The following is a 25,758-nucleotide window of genomic DNA, read 5'->3' on the forward strand; positions in this document are numbered from 1 at the left end:
TGCGCTGGCTTCAAAACGGAAAATAAAATAACTCACTTCCTGTATAATTAAACCTAAAAGCATCTGTTTACATTCCATTTTGAATAGCGCGTGCACACACACACACACACACACACACACACACGCACACGCTAGTCAGACGCCATTGTTGTCCTTCTGCTAAAAATAACCCATTATTTGACAAATAAGTGGCTCTACAACTTGTGCCACGCCAGGCTGGGAGAGCTTTATGGGACCATGTAAAAGCAGACACCACGTGGGAACCATTGCAACGGGGAAAGTATTGTTTCCCAGGCGGCAGAACAAGTCGGACCTCTCCACAAACCCGCCCCACATTTGCAAATCGGGCCGAACGACATTTCACACAGGACAGCTTGAATAATGATGCATTTTTTCCACTTATGTTTTGTATCATTTTGGGGTCATTTTCTGTATTTTACGCTAAGACTTGAGGCATACCTTGATTGTTCCTTAAAACACCAATAAGTAATCCTGCGAAACTGAAAAGGCAGCTTCAACAGCATGATAATGCTACACTTCAAATAAGGACAATAGTGTCTCTTACGTTTAAAGCCATCCCGGATGCCTTCTTTAATGTTTGACTATATATGACGGACCAGCCAGGACACCTCTTATGCCACTACAAATAATTACTAGCACTAAAATTATACTTGTATAACACAGAAAACTTCATGAATTTGACTCATTTAGCTTGCGAGTATGTTTTGAATTCACCACAGTGCCTCTAGCGGGAGCCCTTTCCTTCCTTACTACTGCGACTACTACTTTCCAGTGGATTTGCTAAGGATTAATAAATGTCAGTTCTCAGTTTTTGGAGTGGGAAAAGAGCAGGTTATTTTAAGATGCATGTGTAGCACACATGGGATATGGGTTATGTCCAGCCTGAACTCTGGAAGACTCAAAAAGCTCCTTCTTGGAAGTCTGTGTCGTATCATAACTAGACTCCCCAAAGGCAGACTATTCCTGTCATCTTGAAGTTATTAGCCACCACCCTCCTCAAAAAAAAAAACAGCATGGCGGTTATCACACTGCACCGAGGTGGATGGAATACAACCAAAACGCTACCAAATGTGCTCAAGCCACGTTGCCACAGAGCGGTACAGTTCAAGTCAACTTGCATCGGTACATGCTGGATCCCTAATCGAGCTTCTTGTCATAGAAGCGACGTAAATCGTGAGACAACATCACAGCACGATATAACAAAGAGGTGCTCGTTTTAGCCGCACCGAAGAGACAATTGGTGACCAATGAACATAAAGCTGCTGTCCAAATGTTTACATTATACTTTGTGAACAGACAAGCAGACGCGCGATGTGACAAACGGAATGTTGTCAACGCTGGGGAATGCTGGGGTCAACAATAGGTTTTAGCAAAGCGCTTCATTATACGAGTGGACATCTAATGTACAAACAAAGTGTAATGTTTCCTACGTAGTCTACAATGTAACCTTCTATGGCGACCACCTAAAGTCAGGAACTGAAAAAAGGTTCAGGCACCACTTCACGGACGAAAGCAGGCTTCGCTACGCGTCTTAAAATAAGGCATTGCCAGCTATCCATCAGTTCGCTATAGAGCTGTGCATTTGATCATTTAGTTTGTTAGCGACTGGGCTAATCTAGCATGATGTTGCCGTTACAATGCAAGTGTAATGTTAGTACTTTAGTCACACATGCTATGCTAGCGTTGCTAACATTTGTGTCGTCCTGTTTCACTCCTTAATACGTTGTTGTATGTGACATTTGGCATCTATTACGTCGGACAAGTGTACTGTATATGTAAAAAGTGGCTCAAGTACACAGTAGTGCTTCTTGGAGACAACCTGTTGGAGACAAAAACAGCTTATTAGCGTCAAAGCTGCAGACACACAAAGCGGAGGGCTTACTAAAAGCACTTTTAAACTGTAAATTCCAGCATCAAGGCTATTGTGGGACTTTAGAAGGACAAATATATGCTGCCACAGCCTGTCAATGCTGTATTGAGGGGTGCCTTAAAGTAGTAGTACTAGTAGTTGCTAACAAAACATAAGACTGCCAAACTGTAGTATGGTACCTTTCACTATCGTGTGTACTGTACACAGTCAGCGTAAACAAGTCTTGGTTGAACTTGGCCAGACAGCCGGGCAGACAGACTGACAGCATGCCAGGAGTCACGCAGGCATGGCTGCGGGGCAGACCCTCCACAAAAAGACCCCACATACCAGCCAGTCAACAGAGGCCGACGCGGACGCTCCACCTGCCCGATCGGAGCTACTCGCTACACCGATGCGACTTGGTATCACCCCCGCGTTACGCAGTCAACTGTAGCCCAAATCGCCAGGCCTTTATCGGCGGCGTTACATCACCCACCGCTATGACCCCCGCGCCCCCCTCCCTCTCCTTCCATGTGATAAGGTTTCAGCAGCACCGCGGCCATGTGCTCCTGTGTCATGTCTGCCAGTGAACTTGTGGAAGTTTGAAGAGAGTTTCAAAACCCACTGGAATCGCAGGAGGAAAGTTTTCACGTCCAAATAAAAATTTTTTTTTTTTTTTTAAAGTGCATGGCAGTAGCGGGAAGAAGGAAGCGACGCTCGGCCTGCTGGTTTTGCTTCCTTAAGCGCCGTCACGTCTTAAAGGATGATGAAGAAGATGAGGGAGTGGGAGGAGGATGGTGTGACTTCACCCGTGTGATGATTATTCAGATGTACACAACATTCCACCACTAAAGACACTTTTTTCCTCTGATTTTTTGGCAAAGAAAAGAAAAACTGCCACCTTTAAAATAAGAAAACACACTAGTAGTGCTTCTACTCACTACCAACCAGCTCTATAATGAATACATAAATGACCACAAGCCTGGAAAACACTGCAAATATTCTATTCTTTGGACATTTTGTAGCATTTAATCATTCTGGGGGTCATTTTCTGTACATTACGATACACCGTGAACCACAACTGCCTCGGTTGTTCCTCAAAAGTGAAATGCCAGCTTCAACATCTTAACGCTACACTCTCTCTAAATAAGGAGTGTCTTTTATGTTGCTGTGCCTTCTTAAATGTTCTACTACAAGTATATTGGTGGACCAGCCAGAGCCTGCCAGTTTTGCTCTAATGCTAATGATGGCATGACTTCACCCCTTGCGCTGATTATTCAGCTTTAGACAACATTCCACCACTGAAGACATTGTTTTTTTTTCAGGTTTAAAGTCAATTTTGCGAAAAAAACTAAGCAAGAGAGGACTGACTGTCACATTCTTCCTTCAAAATAACAGCTTTAAAAGTACACACACACACTAGTAGTAGTTGTGCTCACGACCCTCCAGCTTTATAATGAATAAATAAATGATCACAAGCTTGCAAGAAGGAGGAGGCTGGGTTCTCTTCCCCAACCACGACCTTCCACCACCACCATCCCCGCAACTCACCCTTCAAAGCCGGCGGCTCAGATGATCTCCAGCGGTGGGTAAATAATAAATCCGATTTCCGCCTTCTCCCTCCCGGTGGTCACATCATCTTGACAAGCACACGCAGGAACGAACGCTTCTTCTCGGTTGTTTTTCCTCCTCCCTCGCCACAAACCTTCCCAGCCGGTGTTGCCGCGCTCAAACCCGGCCACACTACTCAGCCACACCGGCGGCCCTGGAGGATGGATGGAGCCGATCCCAGCCCAGCCCAGCCCAGTCCAGGCAGTCGTCCCCGTCTGTGCTTCCTTCCAGCCGACGGACACAGTGTTCCCACACTGCTCCATGCATCGACCCGCCGGCCCAAGTTTTCTTGCGCCGGGGTTGAGCGTGAGCCCCGCCCTGGGCTCCGAGACAGTCTGTGGGAAGGAGGCGAGCCTGTCAGGGAGCACCAGCCAATCGGCGTGTGAGCGGGGAGGCGCTCCCTCTTAGTACCGGTGACTAAGCGGTGTTCTCATCTGGAGTGGACCGGCACCGGAAGTGTGGATTCAGTCCCACACGGACATGTGACTGTGGAAGGTTGCGCCACACTGCATGCTCTCGGTTTCATGCGTCAATTATGGTTATTGTGTGGCTAAACAATATTGTCAAATATAATAATAAATCTTTTACCAGCACTAAATGTAACAATAAATCTTGAATAATCCATTTAAACAGCAGAAGCATGTATGCCAATTCTAACAATATGAAGCAATGTACTTCATTCATTATGAATTGTTATTGCATAAAGTGCAATAGCAGTGAAGGTGCAATATACTGCCTGGATAATTGTTAGATGTAACGTATGTATTTTATACATATTTTTTCAGATCAATACTAGTACTGTATGCAAATAAAGTACAAATATACCTTTCTTTTTCTTGTTATTTTTTCGTTCATTACTTTTTTCTGTCCTATCATGCTGCTTTTTGCCCGGAGAGTGGCCCTAGTGTGACTAAAATATATATTTGGCGTCTTTTTATTCTTCCGAGTGTGCTAATGCAGAGGCAAAACAGTCACTTTTGAGCTTTCATTGCAAAAAAACATACATTTTTCTTATTTTTTTTTAAATATATTACCTTGTTCGAATTCTTGTGTGCTGACAAATGCTTTTGTGTGACAAAAACATATGTTTTACGTGTTTTTTTCTACTTTTGTGATCACTAACTGATAAGCATTTACGCCAAGTGCTTTTGTATGTGTAAATATTTATTTTACTTATTACGGTAATTTATACTAACGGTGCAACAAACGTTACAGCTAATGCTTTTTTGTGATGTTACGGTGTACAAATACAGTACCAGTCAAAACCTGAGACCAGGGGTGTCCACTGCCCCCGGCAAAAACAAACAAACAAAAAAAAAAAAAAAGAGAAAACTCAGCAGTAATTTTACAAGAATAAAAGCCAATTAAGAAAAAATGTTGTAATTAACAAGAAAGTCATAATTTTATGAGAATAATTTAATATGCGGAAAAATAACGTCATATCATAAAGAATCCTGTTTTTTATGAATTATTAAAGAAAAACTTTTTTTAAAAGTCGTAATATTATGAGAAACAAACAATACAACAAATACAGTTGTAAGTTTTGGAAAGTTGGGTTGCAGAACAAGTTATTTTTGTTAGTTACGGTATAAAAGTTGGTTACAAAAATATTACAGTAAAAATATTACAGGAATAAAGTCATAATTGGGAGAAGAAAATGTAGAAGGAAAAAGTTGAAATAGTTGGAGAAATTTAAAAAAAACCCAGAAGAAATGTGAAAAAAACAGCTGTAATTTTTGAATAAACAGAAATCAAAATATTAAGAAAAAAGTTGTATTCTAGCAACATAAATCGCCATTTTATGACAATAAACTTGCAATATTATTAATAAATATAATGTTAGTAGCATAGAGTTGATATATTAAAGAAAAAAATTTTAACAAGTAAGAAAAAAAAAAGTAATTTTTTGAGAATTTGCTTGGAAAATATGGGAATAAAGTCATAATATTATGAAAAAAATATTTATCAACTATTTTTTGATTATACAAATTATATAATTATGTAAGGAGAAAGCTTAAATATTTAGAAAATGAAAAAAAATAAAATGCCATGCAAACTATCGTCTGTGTAGGTCCTGCAGGGTCTCGATGCTACAACATGGCGGTAAAAGGCTCCGCGCTGTACAGCAGGAAATGTAAATCACAAGCAGTGATAAAGAGACACAGTGTGGACAGATGGAGGGGGATGAAGATACCAACTACAGGTATAACAGAGACAGAAGGAAAGGGAACACACACGCAAAAATGACATTCCCATGTGTGGCCTGACAGTATTTCCACATTATAGTGGTTCATACTTCCATCCATATGTCAAATTTCTAAGCAGACATATCCTAATTCACCCTCACAGTCACAATTATGATCTGTGAGTCTTAAAGGTCCCGTATTATATCATTTTTCAACAGTCTCCGAGGTACTACAACCGTGTGTTGTTCAATATCTAGCCTTCATGCTGAAATTCTGACAGTTTAAGAGTGCTACAGGAAACATCCGGCGTTGTGTGTCTGTAGCTTTAATGCCAATGAGCTGTGTTTGTCAGAGTGTGCCATTGTGTACTTAATCCACTTTTTTTTTTTTTTTTAACTTATACATCGTATTTGCTGAATAAAAACAGATCGAGGAGACTTACAGCTCCCATGTCTGCGTCTGTGTAGCGAAGCCTTGTTTTTCTACACGGCGGTCTTCAATTAAGTGGTGGGCGTATACAAGGGGGCGGGCTCATCGAGGTAGGGGTGAGTCAGCGCTGGTATCATGTTTCATGACGCCATGAAACGACGCAACCTCTTTGCTCAAAAGCGGAGCAAGCAAGTGAAGAAGATGACAAGTATGGGACAAAATATTACTGTTAGAACTTAAACCGTAAAACAGCTATTTTGCGTCGTAAGACTGCTATTTTTCCAATTCAACTAGAAAGCACGCTCCTCCTCCTGCGTTCTGAATTAATGAGAAGACCATTCCATCATGCTTTGAGTGATGGCTCGCTCGCCTCCGACCTGGGAATATTCCCGAGGAGGGAGAGAGATGGATGTTGGGAAGCGGATGTTGGGAATTCTGACGTGCTGACAAGAGGAAGAGAGGCAGAAATCCTCTGCTGACTTGAGGGTTTCGGTGCACAGAAAAAGAGGCACCGCTTCATGGAAATGTCTGTTTATTGACAGAACGTCTCCATTTAGAAGGGGATGATCATAACCGTGACGAAATAATGGATAGACTCGCACGGTGAGAGTTTATATCAGGGCTGTGTCTTCTTTAGTGTTCCCACAGAGCTCTGCAAGTAAAATCACGCATGCAGACTTCCAGCGTGTGACACTACGCACTCCAGACCAGCAGGGGGCAGCCTATCACGACTAATTTTGGACGTCCGCTGCTTACAGAGGGAATAAATAAATACAATGCTCTGTAAGCAGACATTTTGCTGCAAGATGATGAATTCTGTGAAGTCAGAATAATAACGCTACAAAAGTATTGGGACACCCGACCACGACAACTACAGCAAGTAACAATGCAAGACAATATGGAGTCAGTTTCTGTAGTTCTAGCAGCTTCCATTGAGAAAGTAGCATTTTTCCAATAAATAGAGTATCCAACAAAAGTGAGTACAGTCCTCACATTGTTGCATTCATTTCCTGTAACGGGACAACACTCTTTAAAGTGAACTTGTATACTGTACAGTCATCTCTCGTTTATCGCAGTTACTTGGTTCCAGACTCAAGCGTGTTCATGAATTTCCAAAGTTGGATTCCTTAAAATATATAAATAAGAGAATATTTTCATAGTTAGAGCATAGAAGATCTGTTTACGACATTTTAAATACAATGTTTAACATTGTTAAAGCTCTCTAGACGACAAACACCTCATACTATCCAATATAGTAGACGTAGTAACAGAAAATAGGGGTGTCCCGACCCACATTTCTTTGGCTTTTGAGACGATTTTTTTTTTTTATTGTCTTGCCGATCCGATCCAGATTTGAATATGGTTATGAAAATAATGCAACCAAAGTATTTTGAATTTACAAAAATGGTAACTGTAACAAACCTCTGTGAGTCAGGTCCCTAAAAAGAGCCAACAAAAGTCCATCCAATAAAAGATACAATTGGAAAAAATGGGCGTGCAAAATACCTTTAGGGTAGGACTAACCGTTTGACATGGTTATAGATCAATTTGTGGTGTGATTTAGAATATGTGACTTTTTTTTAAGAATCTCTATTCAGCGCAATAGTAATTTATTGACGGTCCCTGGTATAAACAACCAACGGTTAGAGCAGCCAGACTGAGCGGTAGCAGAGCCAGAAATTTTTCATTGGGGTGGCCAAGGTGATACCCTTACTCACATACAGTAGGGGTGGCAATAAGCTGATACCCGAAATGTCTAGATGGCCGGTGGGGTGGCCGTAGAGCGACCAAGGGTGGCCACGGCCACGACGTAGCTCCGCACAATGACACAGCCAAATATCCGACGTCCAACGTGAAACTAACTTCACCACGGTACACCGCGGATATGTCTGCATGGTGTGTTGCATTTTCTTCTTCTTGCGGGTGGCGGGACTCGAGTGGCAACGAGCTTTTAGGGGCATTATCGCACCTACCATATTGGAGCGTGGCCCAGTTACGAAAGTTATACGGCAACCGGTACGGCCCGATCTCGTGGCTGAAGCCGATATCATCCGATCTTCAAACTATAGTGGATTGGAAGCCGATCCCAATCGTGAAGATCGACTCGGAACACGCCTAACAGAAAATAACATAACATACAGTCATGGAAAAAATGAGACCACCTTTGTTTCTTCAGTTTATTGATCCATTGTAATGCCTGGTACAACTAAAGGTACATTTGTTTGGACAAATATAATGATGATAACAAATATAGCTCATAAGAGTTGATATCTAGCAACTTCCACATTTTTCTTGACAACCAAAATCACTTAAGTTCTTCCATGTATAGCGATAGCATTGTACTGAAACAAAATGAAACTCTTATGAGCTATTTTGTTGCATCAGGCATTAAAATGAACAAGAAACTAAAGAAACAAGGGTGGTCTAATTACTATTTCACATGTTAGCACTGGGAGTCACATTCCTACCACTGGTGGCTATTGTCTTATCAATGTAACATTACTGACACCTAGTGGCCAGCGTAGAGTACTATATAGCAACAACCAGTATTTGAGTGCCTCTTCTGAATGCCTTATATTTGTATTTGTTCATTTAGCCATTTTTATGCGTGGAAATACTTCACTTAGGTCAGAAATATGTTAAATTTGCTTAAATATGCATGTTTTTGACTAATAATAGGCTGTAGTGCACCACAAAAACAGCATGATTAATGAATGAATATATTTTAAAAAATTAGGAAAGGAACTTTCCACCGAATGAGTCATAACTCAGATCATTGTTTCTTGCCTACAGCGGTAACATCGTAGGCCGGGTGCATGAGTGCTTCTGGCACTGGGGAATTGCGGTTCATTGAAGGGAAATATGAATTGCAACATGTACTGTGACTTTCTGAAGATGAAACTGCATCACATGTCATGGCAACACACTAAAGAGCCCAAAGTTAGATACCGTAAGTCCATATCGGGAACACAATTACTGGACTTGGCCGGACAATTCCCTTTAAGTAAGTAAAACCTGCAGTTTACTGGCTCGCTGGGAGTCCCTGATTGATAAACCATGAAGTCACTGTAATTAATGGCCATGTTTCCTCCTGGGACGGACGAGGGGTTGAAGCTGGGGTAAAAGCTGCAATTAGGAAGCGGCGCGGGACCTTTAGCAGCACTCAAGGACCCCTAAAGACCCATCAGTCACATGCAGATAAAAGGGTTGAGCGGGAGGGTCATGTTTAACTAAAAGAATTAGGAGATGTTTCCTCTTTCTTTTAACCCAAGTGGAGTAAAAAGTCATGTCTGGACCACAGTGAGGTTTCCTTTTTTCCTAAATGCTTAACTGATGGCACAACCAGAGGTGGAAGTTTTTTTTGTTGTTGTTTTTTTTTAAAGCATGATTTTTTTTGTAGTCAGAGGGAGACGTGCTGTGCTGCAGCAGCAGTAGGAGACTCTTAAAAAGAAATCAAAGAGGGTACAAACCTGCTTGTGCTCAACTTTTTACGGGCAGACTCCAAACATTTGAAAGCTTTATGACAAAGTAAAACAAGAACAGTCCGTAGGAGCACTCGTGCAAACAGCAGGAAGGTTTCATTTTGACTTATTTAATCATCTAACAGACATTTTACTCATCTGTCCATTTTCTATGTCCTTATTAGTGTCACGGTTGAGCTGGAGTCTATCCCAGCTGACTTTGGGTGACAGGTGGGGTGAATCACAAGGCACATATGAACTATATATGTCAAATAACTATATAAACTATTCACACACACATTTACACCTATGGAACATTTACAATTAGTCTCCAATTAGCCTAACATGCATGTTATGAGGATATGGGGGGGGGGAAATACCTGGAGAAAACCCACACAAGCACGAGGACAATCAAACCCCGATCTCCTGACCTGTGAGGCAGACATGTTAGCCCACTACTCCACCGTGCAACCCATATTATCATTCCCTCTCATTTATTTCAGCCCATTTACGTGTCCAATCCCTTCTATACTGCTGTATTAATACAATTTCCCTAACTGTGTGCATTATTTCCAGTATTATTTGTTCTGATTGTGTACAATGTGGAAGGCAGCGGCCGTCATTCACGACTTGTAAGGCGAGTGATTGCATTATTTAAATGACACGCCATTATTATGCACACAAATGTAGTCACGGGTAAGCAAGGGTGTTGTGGGTTTTGCCTTCCGTACCATTTTGAGTCTTTGTATGTTCTCTCTGTTACGAAATGTGTTGGTTGTCTTTAACAACTTGTGAGGAGCAATCACATTACAGTCATTCATTCTATGACTCGACTATGTTGCTCGTGTGCATGTGCATACAATTTTTAGTGTATTCCTGTAGGTAATGAACATGTATCCTACAGTTTTTTGTGTATCCCTATAGGTGAATGACCATTTATCCTCCAATTTTTACTGCCCTGTCCCAGTTTTTAGTGCATTCCTGTAGTAAAGGACCATGCATCCTACAGTTTTTAGTGTATCCCTGTGTATTGTCACCATACATCCTACAGTTTTTTGTTTATTACTGAAGGTAATAGCCATGTATCCTACAGTTTCTGTGTGTATTCCTGTAGATTATGACCATGCATCCTCTAGTTTAGTGTATTTCTGTAGTAAGTGACCATGCATCCTACAGTTTTTTGTGTATTCCTGAAGGTAAGAACCATACATTCTAAGGTTTTTGGTGTATTCCTGTAGATTGTGACAATGCATCCTACAGTCTTTGTGTATTCCTATAAGTAATGATATTGGATCCTACAGTTATTAGTGTATTTCTGTAGGTGTCACCACCCTGCATCCTTCAGTTGTGAGTGCATTCCCTAGCCCCTAGTGTGCAGGTGTGCGAACCACCCACACCCACGACGCCCCGCCACCTGTGCATCACACACCACACATTTCACAGCCCAGCAAAAGAGCTGCATCAATCATTAATCACCCATGAATCATTGAAGACATCAAACAATGAGAATGCAGATGTCTTCCCGCTTGTTGATGAATGTGAGAAGATGAAACCCTAATCAGCTCTCAGTGTGACAGTTCAAGTACACGCACACACACAATAATAAACATATTACATGAATACTTGAGTGCCTTGGTATATTGTACGATCATAATGGCGCAGCTGGCCCAGCCCAGACTTCACTATGACTGATAGGCTGCAGAGACGCTCAAAGCAAACAACACTGCTTCAACAGACATGAGAAGGACAAAGTCAACAATCCGTGCAGTCAGTAGAATTCCATCTGGCTCCAAAGCATTACAACACATTTGTTGTCATCTATATTGACTATAAGAATTTCTGGTTATTCAGTGTACTCAATCATGTCACAAACAGTTCACCTTCCAGGGAAGCTGTAGGGACCCAAATTGGTATCATCCGCACGGGCACACATGTACTCTACTTATATAACCTCTTTGCTTGGGAGAAGTGCTTTTTAAATGATGGTGGAAAAAGATATGACTGATGCACAACACACTCTTTGGCACCTATTAGAGAGGTTGGCTAAAATGGTTACAAAAGGGGAAATGTGTGATCATTTACTCATACTGTTTTTACTGAATTTCTGACTCATTTCCATTTTTGTCACTGAACTGGTATTCAATTTCTAATGATTCTCTCTCATTTGGTGACTTTTTTCCCCTCCCTTCTCTCTCTCTAATCATGTAGCTAACTGTAGAACTCTACACTAAATTATATTTATGAAAAAAAGGTGTTTCTCTGATAAAGCAGAAACAGCAAGACTGCATAGAAAATAAACACATGTTGCCGCAAAGAAAATTAAAATAACATACATTTTTTTTCTTAAATGGCAAATTGTTTTCACCATCTTGATTGCATTTTTAAAATATATTTTTCCGGTTCTCAGAAGGATATTTTGTGTTCATACTGTATGTGAAATGACGCAACGACAGGGCAAGCCTAAATAGTGCGCGGTCACTTTAAGAGCAACGCCATTGTTGTTGTTTTAATTCCTGGTTTGCTTGCATGGCTTTAATCATACACTCCCACGACAAGGAAACCAACGTTCTGCTTTAGCTATGCAAAATAACGCCAATTAAAACCGTAATGTTAGTGTGGGAGGTGTTTTGCGCCTGCATACACTAATGGCAGAGCGAAAGAGAAAGCAGCTGTCACACACTGGTGACCAAATTGCAAAAAACAAACGCGGAAGTGAGAGCGAAATAGACGCGAAGACTAAACAACACGTGATTAATGTGACGGAGGAAAGTCGTTATTTCAAAGGGGCTCAAACTAACCTGCAGCGTCGACTGGGGGAGGATTTCTTCAGGCAGCCTTGCATCAGTTTGGCTAAAGCTTTGCTGGGCAAGGTATCTGCAATTAATGTCACCTGTTGGTTGCAACCATGGCGACATCAGCCAAGTGACTTCAAATGTATTACCATCAGCTGTTTTTAATTAGGATGTACTTCAATAACCCTCCACATTTTGTCTTGATATTATACTACAACTAAAAAAAATGCATGGTCGAAGATGTCAACAATGTATCCCACCAGTCACCATTTTTTTGTCCTTTTTCCAATACACTTACTGTACATCATGTGTCCTTGCAGGTGCTGGTTCGCAGGTGTGAGGATGGCACGGAGCTGAGTGGGCGAGTGGTGGAGACGGAGGCATACCTGGGAGGCGAGGACAAAGCGTCGCACTCTGCAGGGGGCAAACGCACAGAGAGAAACACTGCCATGTTCATGAAGCCCGGCACCATCTACGTGTATTCCATCTATGGAGTCTACCTCTGCATGAACGTGTCAAGTGAAGGTGAGCGTAGTCTCCTCTTGAAGGTCCTGCATTTGTTACGATTGTATCAGAGCCATAACAGAGGTGTGTTGCCATCTGTGCATAAGGGTTTTCTACAGTGCTGGGACAGCAATTGTTGCTGGCAGGAAAGCATCCAAATGACTGAGGGATGTCTTGTTGCTGCGCGAAAGCACACAGTTGTTTCTGTATCTTGCTTTGTTGGGTTCTGTGTAAAAGGCACAGGCTGATAAATGTAATTATGCAGTGAAAAGTACCTTACCAGCTGTGTGAAAGATACTGTTGTGTTCCACAGGCGATGGCGCTGCCGTGCTGCTGCGCTCCTTGGAGCCCCTGCAGGGCCACGCCATCATGAGGCAGCTGAGGGCGTCCAAACGGAAAGACGAGGCCCGGCCGCTCAAGGACAAAGAGCTGTGCAACGGGCCCTCCAAGCTGTGCCAGGCTCTCGACATCCAACGCCGGTTTGACCGTCAGGACCTGGCATCCGACTCGGAAGTATGGCTGGAAGACAGACATTCAACCACAGAAGCTCACGATGTCGTGTCGGCCCCACGCATTGGCATCGAGTCACACGGGGAGTGGGCCAAGAAGCCGCTGAGGTTTTATCTCCGTGGAAATGCTTGCGTTAGCGTTGTGAATAAAGAGGCGGAAAGACTTGGAGATCTGAAGGAGAAAATGCAGTAAATACTGACTGGGGACCGTACATAAAACACTACAAACACACACCAGTCACAAATATACTGTAAATGAATTCATGCCAATTAACAAGATGAACTGAACAGTGAAAAAAAATGTCCAAAACAATTACGCACACATGACTGTTGAGCTCAGGTCTTCTCTTTTTTAATAAACACTCAGGAGGCTAAGGGCCTCTCATTGATTCCACAGATGTTTGGACCTCTCTCTGCTCCCTTCAAAGCAAAAACAGCCTGTCTGATGTCCAAGTCCTCTCCCACCTCCGGGAGTCAGGAGGTGGAGGTCTGGAATGAGCATTAGTCAGCGGCGTGTGCCCCTCCACAGTCAAAAACACATGATCTAACACATGTCATTTGTCTTATCTTAACTATTATGTACAAAATAATTTAGAATTCTAATAAGTGCCTCATGAAGGATAACAAAAAAAAACAAAAACATGTATCCTGGCTGCCTCCCAGCATGGCCAGATGGTGTGACGGCGCCGTCCCTCTGGCTGACGCTACTCCGTCGGTGACTGAAAGATGGAGATGATCGGATCTTCGTGATTGGTCACCACCAGGACGCTGCGGAACTTGTCCAAGAGCGTTTTGAGCTGCGAGCGCCGCATGTTCTCGTTGTACATGATCTCTTCCAGGTGGTGGTGGCCCCGGAAATAGTGCAGCAGCCTGGGGGAGGCACAGCTAACATTTACTACCACTGTGAAAACTAACACACTATTTCCTCATGGAGTGGTTTATTTATTCAACTGCAGAGACTGCCAGGCCTCCAGTAGGGGTAAGGTACTTCTAAAGAGGAATGGTGAAAGTTTAACAAAATGCATGCAATATTTTTTACACACATAAATGATACTTATAGTTATTACTATATATTATGTACGATAATGAATACAATATTTTATCCTGCATCTTCAGTGCTACTAAAACATTAAGAAGAAAGTTGTTGAATATAAAAATGTTTTATTTTTTTACAAATTTACTGTTTTACAATAAAAAAAAAACAAAACAGTAAAATAACATTATTTCTATGGTTATTGACTTGCATCAAGCCCAAAGACGGCCCCACAAAATATATATATTTTTTAATTATGAGTGGAAAAAGGACTAAAAAAAACCCCATTGCTTTCACCAATTTTTACAAATATGCCTGTTTCTATGGCTTAATAAATTAGTTAAGCGCTGTTGTTTTATTTTTTTACACATTATTTTTTATTACGTTACTTTAAACTCCCACTGTGAATTTCAGCTTTACAGATGCCACGTCTGCTGTGGTAATGACAGTTAATTCGTACTACGTTATCATAAAGGTAATTACTGCCCCCTAGTGACAACACCTATAATTCTTTGGCTTGATGGAGAAAATACAAGAGATTGGGCGTGTGTTTGAAGGGGACAGCACAGTGTCTATTAGACCTGAGGCCGCTAATCAAGGAAATGCAACCATATAAGAACAGCTTTTTTATGTGATTGGAAAATACTTAAAAATCAACCTCAACTTTATGAAAAAACGCCTCCTTTTAATTACTCTTCAGTTGCGTTTTTTAACTGCGTGGAAAGACTTACCCATCCATCTTTAGCTTAACATGAAGTGTTACCCACGCACCAAGTGAATGACACTAGAGTGGGATCACCAGCCCTCCCACTGGATCCCCTTCAGCTCCTGTTACCTGGTAAACATCCTGAGATCCTCTTGATTCTGAGCAGCAGGGACGTTGAGAATGAACTGCCTCTCGTAGTCGGACAGGCTGGCCAAAAGGGTCTCGGTTAACAGGATCCTCTTGTTGAGAGGAGAGTCTCCGCCAGGCGCCAACTCTGCGCTGGAGTTGTCCATGCTGGGGCTGGTCAGGGTCATATCGTCACTGCTGGCTGCACACATTGAATAAACACACACACACACACACAGTAAGTTGTTAGACAAACACACACACATGCAATAACAACATACTCGGTGATCCAAAACTCAGGGCGGTCGGAGTGCTCAGACTGCGACCCCCAACTCTGGAGGCCAGAGGGAGGTCGTCATCCCTGAACGCCGGCTCGTCCTCGACGGGCGGCACCATCAGGCAGACGTAGGTGTGCAGCTGGATGAGCAGGCGGTGCTGGAGCATCCACACCACCATCTGGATCAGCTGGGCCTGCAAAGGAGGAGGAACACTAAATCCTATTTACTTCGTTTGCACTGATACAACGCTATAGTCATACCTCCTGTGCAGGCGCCTCCAGCGGGTTCCTGAACTCAGCCAGCGAGACAGGCAGCGAGAACTTTGCCAACATGGAAGGAAGATCGTGACCGGGGAACTTCTGAGCAAACTGTTCAGCCTGAGGGGAGTATCTGCCAAGTGCGGAGAGAAAGAAAGACAGGTGACAGGATTGGACATGCAACAATACACCAGCACAATTTTTTCATCATGGCGACTCACAGGTAGATGTTGGCGTGAGGAGACAGCATGTAGACGTTGTTCTCACACAGAGGGTAGATGATGATGGCCTTGCCCCAGTAAACCAGGTGGGCAGCAATCTGAAAGATCTGAGAGCAGAAAAAGGCGTGAAGACAAGAAAAGGGTAGTGGAACTTAAAGGGATTTTTGACAGGAAGTTGTATGACATCCCCATCAGCAGTGTACTACATCAGCAGTGACTTATCCCCCCACACTTGGTCCCACGAGTCCAGTTCTGGTCAGATTTCTGTGACGAGGAACGTAGTCTCGCTTAGTTGCAGGGTCATTTAAGTGAAGAGTTTGGCTTCTCAAAACAATAAGCGCTGAAAAGAATAGTACATTTGCCTCATAAAAATGCCTCCTGACCTCAAAAATTGATAGGTGTTATATTTGTCTCCCGCCGTATCCCTGAACGCTGTCGCCTCTCTATTCGTGTGTATGTGATGAAGACACTTGCATCTTCTTCCGCTGTGGAACACACACGTAAACAAAATGGCCGTGGCGCTCCATCGCGGAAGAAGATGGGGGGTAAAGTCACTGTTGATATAGTCCACTGCTGATGGGGATGTCACACAAATTCATGTCAAAAAGGCAGCAGAGAAATATAATCAGTGAGATACAGTATGTTGTAAAAAAAAACAAAATGCAAAAATAAAAAATGGCTCTTTTAAAAACCCATTTGTTTAGCTTTCAAGTGATTTCATATGAAAAAGTTTTATTTAAAGTAATTTTAATCATATTTACTATTTTTAATGATTAATAATTGTATTATTAATTTCATTCTATTTATTATTTAAAAATAACTATTTTAAATATTCAAATAATACAGAACAATACGGAAAAATACAGAAATACATGATAATACATTAACAAATGTGTAAAAAACATTTTACCAAAATCTATTAACTGTTATTAAATAACCATTGTTATAATACTAAATATTCAAAACATACACAATGTTTACATAACATAATTTTAATTACTTTCATTATTAATTATTATAATGAATACGACTGAATCAAAAAAGATGGGTACTTAAAAATTAAAAAATAAAGCTATCCTTGAAAAAAATAATTCCAACTGGTATTATTAGGATATTTTACATAGCTGCTCTGTCACACATTTGACCAAAATTGCGTGTGTTCACGTCAAACTTCAAGATTCATCTGGATCAAATCAGGACTGCACATCTGACAGCAATTTCTATTTAATATGGAAAACCCCATCCTGACCCATCCCATTGTTTTTCAAATATTTGGCCTTACGTGGAGTTCTCCTTTCCACCTTTCTAAGATAAAATGAAGAGGAACTGGATTTGTGCATGCTTCACGTAGGTGTCTGTTATTGACTTTAGCATTCATTGTTACATGTTAAGCACTGCATGGATGTGTTAGCGCGTGTTGATCTGACCTGAAGCAAGGCCAGATCAGTGTCCTGGGCCAGCTGCTGAAGGTTCTTCACTGCCGAGCATGTCTTGATGAGGCGCATCATGGCAGGAGAGCAGTCAACAGGAAGTTGGCTCAGCAGTGCCTTCTCGCTTTCCAGCAGCAGCAGCGCGTGATAGGGCCTGGTTGCAACACAGACCCTCCATACTGAATTATTCTTACAATGATTGGTGATTAAAATCGGGGTAGATGTAATTATGCTGGACTAACAACAGGTGGCAGGATAGCCCAGTCAATACCTGGTGTGGAAGCTTTTACAAAGACAATAAAGCTCAGCTGTAAGCAGAATCATGTAAAAATATGTTTTATGATTGTGGCTGTAGTGTGCAGTGGTGTAGAACTGCACTGTGTCACACAGTAGTACATCATGCAGGGTTACCTGATGGCCTTCAGGCTGCGCTCCAATGCCTCAGGGGGGATGTAGTTGCCTCCGATGCGGTGGATCTTGTGCGGTAAGCAGAAGCTCACCTCCAGCCAGTTGTTGATGTGTAGTCGCACCACCCCGGTGGTGCACAGACTGACAAACCATCAACATTATCAGTAATTGAAGAAGTAATAAAAGGATATTACACCTTCTCACCTGTCATATGCCTCCTTCAGGTCTTTGGCCAGCTTGCATTTGGGCAAAATTTGCCTGAATGGCGACTGTGGACTTGCATCAGCTGATAACACAGAGAGAAGAAGAAACCACTAGTGTTTTTTTTTGTTTTTTTTTACACACAATGTGCAGTACGTGAAGCGAGGCTTGGCTCTCACTTTCGGTGACAGTGGTGATCTCGTCCTGCACGGCCAGCATGAGTTTGGCCTCTCTGGTCAGGTACTGGCAGCGGCGCTCCTCGTGCTGCAGCGCGATGGCGATGCGGCGTGACAAGTTGTGCATGCAGCTGATGACCGAGGGGTCGGCGTTGGCCTGAAAACAACGGAACACCAGTCAGTGACCACCGTGTGTACATAGAAATATGTTATTACTGGTCCTTAAAACCACAGCAAAGCATGGACTGCAAAAAACCCCAACACTCAAAGATCGTTTATACTGTATGTGTACAATAGTCACAGATCCTCTATATCAGGGGTGTCCAAAAGTTTGCACTGAAAGCTGCATCGAGAAAATGGATGCGGGGGCCACTTTGATACATATTGTGCATTAAAGATGATAAAAGCAACCCAGAGTAGGTCAATAAATGCTAAGCTATCTTAACAAAACATCCACATCTTAGCTTCCTTCATTATAGCGATCTAATTTATCTTATCTAGTGTGTATTGTGTAAAACTAAGACATGAATAACATCAAATTAAAAGCACAAAATGAATGCCGACCCACCATCCACCAGTTCAAGTTCCAGCCAAGTTTTTCCAGAGAGATGATTACATCGCTGTTTGACGTGTGCGGTAAAAGGCAGTGTGCTAGCATGAATTAACTTGAGACACACATTATCCCTCAATAAGTCATCAAAACTTACCTTTATGCATTCCCACATAGTATCAGCATTTGAGACCAAATATGAGGTGAAAGAAAAATGGTAAAAATACAGTAGTAGTCTATCTGAGCGGCATGAGAGAAAGTTAGCACACGCACAATGGACATGCATCAAGTCAGACGGATGTAACAGAGAGAATCTGGTCACTTTTCAAAATAAAACATTTAATAAAATGAAATAATGGAAATAATTTTTTCTTTCTGTGCGGCCTGGTACCAAATAACCCACGGCCCGGGGTTTGGGGACCACTGCTCTATATAATGGGAGCGCACACTTAACTTTTTCAATCCCAGACATTTTTCAAAAGACAACCCGTTCAGTACCGGGCATTTTAGACGACTTTGACTGATCTTTCAAGGCACACAGAATATTGTGTTCTATGGTTATACGTATAAACATGGAACCTACCAAAAGAAAGATTAGACTCCCGTCTTTCATTAGGAAAAAAAAGTTAGCTTCTACCTTTTTCCGTTCTTTAGTAATCAGCAGTAGAAGTTTCAGGAAAATATCATTTGCTTTTGTGACAGCTGGAATATCTGAACAACCACACCAACATAACACAATAAAGGGTTGTTTTACATCAAAATAACAATTTATTTACAAATATAACACCATGAATTATTTACAATTTTCACATTTGGAGCTGAACTATGTGTTCACGCATGTGCATGCCTTCAAATTTCCCGACAATGTGTAACCTTCTGCACGCTACACTCCTCCACGCTCTCTCACTTCCTCCTTCCTGTCATGTGACTTTTCCATTCACATGACCTCTGCTGAGCTCTTATCAAATGCACTTCTTGGCCGTTTTTATGGCTTAAAATTGCTCTGAAGTGAAATCCATCAGTGTGGAGTTGTGTCATCGCCTCTTTTTGCCTCTCGCGCAAAAAAGCGTAAAGGACGTCTAAGTACGTTGCTGGGATCGGGCGTTCGGGATTCTAAAAAAGATACAACTACGTCTTTGGGATTGAATGAGTTAAGGATCTACTCAACTGTACTTCAAAACTGTAGGGGGAGCCCTTAGAGGAGAAAAAGAATATTCCTGATATTCCTGACTGCTTTTTTTTAATTAAACAAACATTGTGTAACATGACAACGCGATTGGTGTTATGTGTTTATTACCCTGTAGCACATTTTGGGGGGGATTTCAAGATTTTTACATCCATATATAACTCATTCTGTGAGAGCAGATTGTAGAGGCGCACACACACACACACACACACACACACACACACAGCAGTTCCCCACCTATTTGCATTTCAGCATACGCTTCCTCCACAAATTTTTTCTCTGCTCTAAACTGTACATCTTTTTTTTTCTTTGACACTCAATGAAATAGAAAGTGCTTAGATGGCGCTATCTGCAGGGGGAAAGGAGTGCTGCAGCTATGAATCCAGCAGCGGCCGCTGCCCTACAAGTCAATTCACTCAACATTTTCAAGCAAGAAGATGCTATGAGAATGTTCTGTATGGCTGCAATATATTTTATAAAAACATATGAATTACTGCATTAAGTCATCATTTATTCATTTCACTTTATTTAAATATGCATGAATAAATGATTGAATAAAGAAACTATAATAATAATAATAATAATAATACGTATTTCATTATTGTTACTGTACAATTATCCCAGGTGCAGAGCGTATTTTGTCAACCAAAACATGACTCAGCCCTTTCAGGCCCCCCTCCTACCCCTACGCTCAGCTGAGGGGCCGCTAACAGTGACTCAGCAGGGGCAGGAACAGGCGGTGCCTCGATTAAACGCATTACATTTTCATTGACCCCCCCCACCTCTACCCTCTGCTCTCACAGATAACAGAAAAGTGGAAAATTATCACTCAGAAACAGATTACACACACACACACACGCGCGCACCCTTTCATGAGACCCCCACCCTCATGCAGGCTAACATCAGTATTATAAAATAACATTACAGCATCATTTAGTCGAACTGGTTAACCCAGGAGAAATGTATATGAATATACTTGTATGTATGTACTTTGCACTGCAACATAAAAACAGACATTTCTAATGCTTTTCGCTACATCGTAGGGTCAAAACCAGCCCTAACATAACTACAGTACACAACAATACACTCATTATGAGTGTATTATGAGTTTTTAGATTACACAGATGTACCTAACAATGTGTGTTAACAAATAACGCCGTTTTCTTACCCTCAATGCAAACACAACATTGAATAGGATCATGGTGGGCATCTCCCGCTTGGGTGAAGGATCTGTTTTAGACACCTGAAATTCAAAAATACATGACAAAAATTATTGATTGAAAAATACACCATAAATGTGGACTAATAATAAATAAAGTAAAACAAAACTACTTGAGTGAGAGGATCTGTAATCAGGAAATGGCTCATAAAATGATGCAAAATCCAGATCATATAAATGACATGACAAATATATAAGACAGTCCACGAACACAATGATTTATGGAAGTTACAAAATTAAAAAAATGTAAGTGATATATTTATTTTAAAAAAAAACTGATAAAAATTAAAATAAAAAAAAATAATAATTTTTTTCCTATAGTCATTATCAGCAGTTCTTGGAATTATGAAATTTTGCACTATTTTTTATGACTTTTTTGTGTAAGGAAAAAAGAGACAATTTCGAGATACTTGCTTTTCATGGAAGGGACTTTATGAATATACAACATTATCTTTGAATGACGTTGAATGATGTTTGTCTATGTGTGCCCTGCGATTGACTGGCGACCAGTCCAGGGTGTACCTCTTGCCTGAAGTCAGCTGGGATAGGCTCCAGCATGCCCTAGCGCAACCCTAGTGAGGATAGAAGATGGATGGATCTTTGAGTGACATCATTCCTTTCCTGACCTGAATGACTGAATGAGGATGCTGAAGCAGAGTCGGGTGACCCACAAATCGAACATTGTCGATCTTCAGCTCAAACTTCTTGCCGCACATGTCCGATTTGGTGGCCAGGATGGTGGCCAGGATGCTGTCGGAGAACCTGGAAGATGTAAAAAGACACTTTAAAAAAAAAAAAAATTAATCAAAGCGAGGACGGAAAGAAGAAACACTTGAAGGGAGATTTGAAAGCAGAAAACAAGACAAGATGGAGTTTTAGATTGACTTTGATTACAACATTCACGTTTGATGCAGCGTCCTGTGATGTTTATATTAATCTTGTGTGTCTACTTGGAGAGCGGGAAAGAGGAAGAAGTCTCCCTGCAGGAGGAAAAATGCAGAGGATTCATGCTGCAGGGAATTCATGCTGCAATGAAAGAATTACTTGAATTAAAATGCAATTAAATCCACGACAAACTTACCCCTCATCGATTGGGGGGGAAAAAGTTTCAATTGAATTCAGTTGAATGAAACAAATCTCCACGAGTGCAGAGTCAACATGCAGATTGAACTTTAATCACAGTTTGCGGCAATTAGGAGGCAAACTGCTTTTAATGAACACTGTTTCTGCTCCGGATAACTCACAATTACTGGTTGGAGACAGAAGGAGGAGGAGGTTCAAACCAAATCAATGGGTAAAAACTAGGGGTGTAACGGTACTGTCCTTTAAAAAAAAAAAAAAAAAAAATGCGATGAAACTATTTTTTTCATATTTATTCACAAATGTTTACTTTTTATTGGAGAATGGCCGGCAAGCAGTTTGCACTTGTTTAGTTTAAAAAATCATGAACATTGTTTATGCAAAACAGCAAAGACGTTTCAGTGTTACCAACAGGCCTGCAATCTAGTTGTGGCAGGGAGCTGCAAAAGGGTGGGGGACAAGATGACATAATTGTCTAATTTGCATAAAGGGCAATGACGCATGTGCATGGCACTTTTATGGATGCGGTTGGAGACCAAAAGTGAGCAAAAAACAAACATGAAGAGCAAAACAAAAATGTCTAGAAATACAAATGAACTTCTTCTGTTGCATCTTTTGTGCTTTTTTTTTTTTTTTTTTAAGTCAAGCGATACGTGCCTTCATGCTGGAGTCTCCAGGCTCCTAGTCATTTTTTGTTTGTTTTTTTTTTTAAACAGAATCTAAAAGGGTCTGGATACTCCATAAATATAGCAACAGAGTCGCTAAGCTGGCAACACTGATGTCTCCTGCCACATCTTCTTAGGCCGTGTCCACACGGAAACGCCCCTGATTATTAAATACTTGCGTCCAGACGGGAACCGATCACTGAGTGAAAAAGAAGCAACACACAAGGCACACCTGCGTGCGGCGCTGTGAACAGACGCACAGACGGAACCATGTGACACACTAAACCATAGAAGAAGAAAGCAAGCATGTGCACAAGGCTCGTGTGGACTTATGAGAAAGTGGAATTACATGCGCGTCATTTTGGGAGTGTACGAATAGAAAATCATGACATTCTACTGTAAATATTTAGATATTATCTTGGCTTGTCATCAAAGCTCACTTCTGGTCACGTGACGGTGACGGGTCGCTGGCGTCATTGTTTTAAAAAAAAAAAAAAAGAAGCGGATTGCTCATTTATACGGAAACGACAAGCTGGCGTTTTCAGATTTTCCCACTTGAGAGGCTGAAATGATAAAATACTTTGCTGTTTTGACCTGAAAAAGATTCCGTGTGGGCAGCCCCGTATTCTCTGGCAGACCAGGTGCGTGTGAGATGTTAGAAAGCAGACTTACGATGCCGTCTACTGGGGGGGAGTTGAAACAATAGGCTCCATTCACAGACAGGTGTTCATGAGTGAGGGTGAACAGGTAGCACTAAATCTATTTGTGCTACAAATAAATGAATGTATGGGAAACACAGTTTTATGTTTATGCTCAAAATGAACGTGACCTTAAAACCGAGGTACGTGACAATGGTGTACCATTACACCCCTATAAATAATAATAATAAATAAATGAAAGAAAGGGGTGATGCCAGCAAAGGAAAGGCGCTTTAGAATGCTTCCAAAGTCTTACCCCGCTACCAACTGTTCATCAGTTAGTGAAGATGGTTCTCTGAAATGGGAAACGGGCCATAAAAAAGAAACAAGCAAACAAAAAAACAGGAAAATGCATACACACATACATGACTCACAAAAAGTTAGGGATATTTGCCATAGGGTATGGTATGGTAGGCCTTTCTGTGACTCTTCCAGTCTCCCTGGAGCCACTCTGCCTTTGAGAACGTCCTATCTGAAGCCTTACAATGGCGAGGTGGTGTTGATCGTTTGTTAGGCGTGAACAGCATGATCAAGAGGACTGTTTACCAATTCAAACTTGAAGCAGGACATTTACGGCTCCGTTCACACATCTGTTGGCAACTTTGCCGTTCAGCTCCTTGTTAGAGAACAGCGAGTTATGCAAAAACTACTGCGACGTTGAACAGTGCTTGACATGTGCAAAAAGGTCAAATTAGGTTCACCTGTAAAGGTTTTAGTGCATTTTAGGGTTCATCCTGATTGCCGAACAGCCTTGACTCTTTGTGAGTAGTGCAAATTGACGAGTTAAATAAGAAAACAAATGTTTGGATGGGTGCATGCTAGCGGTGTCACGAGACGAGACGACGCACGAGATTGGGTACACGAGAACAAGACCAGACGAGATTTTAACAATCATTTTCACAAAACAATGCAGGTGTTCTGTTATGATATTATATAATAATATAAATCAATAATAATCATAATACAGCTCACAGTTTTTCTCTTATTTCCTTGTTTTTGTCTGTCTTGATTGGCTTCGGGCTGCTCTGTTCTCATGACACAGCTAATCAAACACATTGATTGATTGGTCTTCAAAGTGTTGTCCTTTGCTACATTTTAAATCTTAGGACAAAACTGTGAAGAAAAATGAAGAAAAATGCACCCTGAAGCGTTAGTGAACCATGGACCACCTGGCAATAAATTCTGCAGGAAGATGATGATTTATTTTAAATTCCAAAGTTAAGCAACAAGGAGAAAACAACGTTTAACCTTCACTGGGGTGTCCAAAGTGCAGCTTAGGTGCCATTTGTGGTCCGCGGCACATTGTAGCAATAACATTAAACCAAAAAAAAACCCAGAAAGGCAAAAATGGTAAAAATTGAGCAAAAAATCACAATGTAAAGATAAAAAGATGAAATGTTGACACTAATAATGAAAAGGTTTGTCTTGAAAAAAAAAAATATATATATATATATATATATATATATATATATGTATGTATGTATGTATAAAAAAAATTAAACAAATTGTTAGGGTGCTTAATAATGAAAATACCTTGAATCTCCGTCTTGGTCTTCAACCTCCCCTGTTGTGTTCAGTGCATAGCGATTCCGCTGTTTAGCTTTGTTGGGAGAACATAAAGTTGACATATAATATATATAAAATGTTGTAATGTTGTCATTGTGAACATAAGGCTTCCAACACTTTTGCTAGCTAGCGTGATGCCAACACATGCCGCGCTCACCTGCATGCGAAGCCGCGCACTCGGCGACCCTCTGGAAGGGATAGCGAAAAAGCAGTTTGTTCCCTCGGCTTCCAGAGGTAACCAAGATGACGCTGATGGGGTTGGTCCTGTGTCCGCCCCGGGGGCCTTTGTAGACGGCGATCCTCGGCTGGGCGACCGCGGATTTGGGGTCATCTGCGGAGCCGCCGGATGGGTTGAGCATGTCACTGCTAGCTAAACTAATCTAACATGTGACACTTTGAACACCTGTCGCCAAATCTTGACGCACACACGCAAAGGATACTTTTCTCGTTGTGCATCGACCCCTTATAAATATTTACAAAGTATAAATGTCAGCATTTTACTAATGTCACACCCAATAGTCAAGTTCCTGCAACTTCTCTGGCTAGAGGTTGTTTTGTGTCACCTGGAAAAATGTCCGACTGAAACAAGCCGTTCG

The 25,758-nt window shown here is 41.4% G+C and overlaps 2 protein-coding genes across 6 annotated transcripts in view; both read right to left on the reverse strand.

Moving 5' to 3' along the window:
- Window positions 1-13,468, reverse strand: part of rhbdf1a (rhomboid 5 homolog 1a (Drosophila)) — a 55,430-nt gene extending 41,962 nt beyond the window's left edge. For both annotated transcript variants that reach the window (XM_054758456.1, XM_054758454.1), the window contains exons 1-3: window positions 13,134-13,468; window positions 12,850-13,033; window positions 12,648-12,763 (exon numbers count right to left, since the gene is read on the reverse strand). In XM_054758456.1, the coding sequence (XP_054614431.1) occupies window positions 12,648-12,763; window positions 12,850-12,857 (124 nt within the window). In that variant the 5' untranslated portion in view covers window positions 12,858-13,033; window positions 13,134-13,468. The remainder of the gene's footprint in view (window positions 1-12,647; window positions 12,764-12,849; window positions 13,034-13,133) is intronic.
- A 128-nt stretch (window positions 13,469-13,596) lies between these two features.
- nprl3 (NPR3-like, GATOR1 complex subunit) lies at window positions 13,597-25,714 on the reverse strand. 4 transcript variants are annotated; one of them, XM_054758457.1, is made up of 14 exons: window positions 25,320-25,714; window positions 25,130-25,196; window positions 23,853-23,891; window positions 21,780-21,915; window positions 21,103-21,177; window positions 18,202-18,355; window positions 18,026-18,107; window positions 17,825-17,962; window positions 17,411-17,567; window positions 15,984-16,090; window positions 15,766-15,895; window positions 15,509-15,698; window positions 15,231-15,429; window positions 13,597-14,232 (listed from the first exon to the last, which is right to left on the reverse strand). In XM_054758457.1, the coding sequence occupies exons 1-14, from the start codon at window positions 25,519-25,521 to the stop codon at window positions 14,067-14,069; spliced, it is 1,842 nt and encodes a 613-aa protein (XP_054614432.1). In that variant the 5' UTR covers window positions 25,522-25,714; the 3' UTR covers window positions 13,597-14,066. The 4 variants fall into 4 exon arrangements, with proteins under 4 accessions (XP_054614432.1, XP_054614433.1, XP_054614434.1 ...); XM_054758458.1 differs by lacking the exon at window positions 23,853-23,891; XM_054758459.1 differs by lacking the exons at window positions 25,130-25,196; window positions 25,320-25,714 and adding an exon at window positions 23,971-24,949.
- Between the last annotated feature and the right edge of the window lie 44 nt (window positions 25,715-25,758).

Source organism: Dunckerocampus dactyliophorus, chromosome 18, assembly GCF_027744805.1.
Source record: "Dunckerocampus dactyliophorus isolate RoL2022-P2 chromosome 18, RoL_Ddac_1.1, whole genome shotgun sequence".
NCBI lineage: Eukaryota > Metazoa > Chordata > Actinopteri > Syngnathiformes > Syngnathidae > Dunckerocampus > Dunckerocampus dactyliophorus.